At 33.9% G+C, this 3477-nt stretch overlaps 1 protein-coding gene across 1 annotated transcript in view; it reads left to right on the top strand.

The window, feature by feature from the left end:
• UBE2U (ubiquitin-conjugating enzyme E2U (putative)) overlaps positions 1-3477 on the top strand; it is a gene marked incomplete at its 5' end in the record, with an annotated part of 43216 nt that overhangs the window by 15626 nt on the left and 24113 nt on the right. The window contains one exon of the mRNA XM_008593497.1: positions 487-575. Coding sequence (XP_008591719.1) covers positions 487-575 — 89 coding nt within the window. The remainder of the gene's footprint in view (positions 1-486; positions 576-3477) is intronic.

The following is a 3477-nucleotide window of genomic DNA, read 5'->3' as shown; positions in this document are numbered from 1 at the left end:
TGTGTTGAGAATTTAATGGCCAGATTCTGTGTCAAAATTAAACTAATCTCAATTCTGATGCTTTTATTCTCTCCTCATAATAATAAGAAAACAAAGGTGATTTTACTAAAATTTGGCATTGATGTTCAAGAAAATTGTTTATTGTAGAAAGAAAATTTACAGGTATAATGCTTTAAAATTCTTTTTAAGTATTAGTCATGAAATGCAGATGTCTTAAACCTATATTTTTCTTTTTATAATATATACATGGATGCACATTTATGTTTATTACTGAAAAATGTTTTGGACAGATTTTTTTTGTGATTTGTATTCATTAGTGATGAAATTAATGTTAGATTCATTTGTTAGAAATACATGTTAGAATTTGCAAATCAGTCCAATATTTTGTGACAAGATATTGTTATCTGACCAGTCTACTCTGATAAAATAATTTTAAAAAGCAAATTTGCAAACTATCCATTGTCTGATTTTTACTTATATTTTCAGAGCAATTAAAGTAGTCTCATTTAACGATTACTACAAGACATGGTCTGGAATAGCTACATCAAAAGCCACAGAATACTACAGAACTCCATGTAAGGTGATCTAGCCTTATCCTACATCTTTTTGGTGTATATTAATCTGTTAATTATTTTCAGCTTGTCTTGCTTTCAAAGACTAATTGATACATATCTGTTATGTAAGGGTGATAAACTTCTCTTTTGGCTCTGTATACTATTCATTCGAGAACTATTAATTACTTCCTCTTTTGTCTAGAGCTCTGGACTGAAGTCTGATTAAAAGCCAGAAGGAAAGATAGGCAATTGGAGGAAAAAAGGCAAATTTCTCAATCTTATGACATTTACTTCACTCCCTTCACCCCAGAAAGAAGACTTCACAGCAGGGGGAAACCTTAATTCTGAACATTATTGTCTTCTAGGCCAGCGGAAATATTAAGTAGAAATTCAGCAAGAAAACTTAAGAACCTACGACTTTATATCAGTCTAAAAGGAAAAAAAGTCATCTGTTACCATCATGTGCTAGGAACTAAAGCAACAGAGTGAGAGAGCTGGACAACATTCTGGTTCCATTTAATTGGATCTTTAGAGTACTATTTCATTATTTGGATCATTATTTCATTATTTGGATCAAAGTATGCTATCCAGTCTACACACACTTACTGAAATACAACTCTGCCTCAGCCATCTTGCTAAAATGGTGCATTCTGAAGTTAGCAATGTCTTTCCAATTCCCAGATTCAGTGATTTCTTCTTAGTCTTTTCCTTACTTGAACTCTCATGGGCTCTGCTCTCCTTGACTGACATAACACCACACACTCATGGTTTTTCTTCCCCTTTCCTAAATGGTCCTCTGCCTCTTCCTTAACAATAACTTCATTTCATTCAGTCATCTCTGCCCACATTCTCTGAGAGACCTCTTCCACTGCCAGGGTTTTCATTAGCCTACATGCCGGTGGTTCCTAAAACCACATCCCTAGCCAGACCCCTCTCCTGAATTCTACGTGCATATTTACAACTGTACATTACATATCTCACCTATGTGGATTATAGGCATCTCATAGTTAAGATATCCCAGGGTGAATTCTTTATCTTGCCCTAAAACCTGTACTTCCTCCTTTATTCTCTCTCTTTGTTAGTGGTAGATCACCATTTCTGTATTTTCTCGCCTAAGCCACAATCTTAGAAGTTTCTTAGACCTCTTCATCTCTCTCATTAAGCCTTGTTGATTTTATCTCCTGCAACATTACGAATGCTCCCACTCTACTCCACCCCCGTGACCACTGCCTTAATTTGGGGTTTCATTATATTTTATCTCCATTGTGATAGTTTCCTAACTATCACAAAAAATAGTATCTAGTTTTAAGGCACAAATTAGGGCAAACAGTAGTACTAAGCTTAACAAATAATTAAAAAGTTAGATCAATAACTTTTAAGAAATCACATGTTCTTTCAGGAGTTTGGTTATTAATTATATTGTAATTAAATGTTACTCTCCTTACTCATAAATTAGTGATGAAAAATAATAAAGATGCTTTAGATACATAGTCTTTAGCAACTCTACCATTATAAAGAATTCTGTTATTTTTGATACCAGAGTGCATGAATGTTTAGTTCATTTCAGAGATCTATGGTTGGGTGCTACTTAGTCAATTCAGTAAACATATCTGAGTACCTACTATGTGTGAGGCACTGAGGAGCTCAGATGGGTTCCAGGGCTGATAATCCTTAATTACACAAATATGGTGTTGAGAGACATTAGTTGGCATACTCTGGGGAGCGACTCAGAGTCAAACTCCTTCAATCAAAAAACAGACTGTTATCGGATGGCACTTTAGAGAATAACGTGTATATATAGGGGCACTTGGAAATTCCAAACTGCTAGAGGAAAAAAAAAATAATAGAAGCACATGACAAAACTTAAGGAGGTTTGGGAGTGATCATCTTGTAATAAAGAACAATTGAAAAATGGAAGGAAATAATGAAGCACCACTGACTGCAGTTTCTTCCTGAAAAAAGTTTCACCCCCAAATGTTTAATTTTGTTGTTTCTACATCTGTCACTAACCTAGTATGTAATTCATCCCTCTTTGGAAAGGCAATAGCTGGAAATGGTTATCTCTAGCCCAGAAGAATTTCTGAGACTTTGAGTCTAGCACTTGGTGCAAAATTTCACAATCACCCTGCCTCTTCTTCCCCTAGGGAATTGTTATAAGACTGTTTCAAGAGCATTTCCTGAATAATAACCAGCACTTAATTAAAAAAATTAAATGTAAACTTTACATGTGCTGCTGGCCATTTTGTCTTTGGCTATTTCAGCTGGATGAGATCCAACACTATCTTTTTTAATGGCCTAATTTCCTGGCAATAATACAGATAAAGCTTTTAGATTATAGAACGCTTCTTCAACTACTCAGAAATAAAAGGGAAAATTCCAATAACTTCATTTTCTATGCTTGTATTCTTATCATTGGAAAGATTATTAAACTCTTGTGCATATTTTTAAGGGCTTTATGAACAATGGTGAGTAGTTGTACTTTGATTTGTGGTATTAACTCTTTTCCATATTTTTCTGCCACAAATCTATACGTAGTCATTGATGCCATAATAATACAAAGTTGATTCTTGTATAATGCACTTTACAGAGTCTGCTCACGTATCTTACATTTTTTAATCATCAGTCTATCATTCTTTTCTTAACTTATTCAACCAATATTTATTGAACACCTAATATATGTCACACGTAGTAGTATATATCACCCCTATGAACTAGGCATTATTATTATTACTCTGTTTTACAGATGAGAAAACCAAGACCAGGAGAAGTTAAGTAATTAAGGTCACACATGTGAGGAAGAATATCATGTATCAGTAAAGAGTGTAAATTGTGAAAATGTCCATACTTCCCAAAGTGATATATAAATTCAATGCAATCCCCATCAAAATTCCAATGACATTTTTATCAGAAATGGAAAAAACTA

The sequence above is a fragment of the Galeopterus variegatus genome, unplaced genomic scaffold, assembly GCF_000696425.1.
Source record: "Galeopterus variegatus unplaced genomic scaffold, G_variegatus-3.0.2 Scaffold9260, whole genome shotgun sequence".
NCBI lineage: Eukaryota > Metazoa > Chordata > Mammalia > Dermoptera > Cynocephalidae > Galeopterus > Galeopterus variegatus.
The sequence above is the reverse complement of the archived record's forward strand: the minus strand, read 5'-3'. Positions and strand labels throughout refer to the sequence as shown.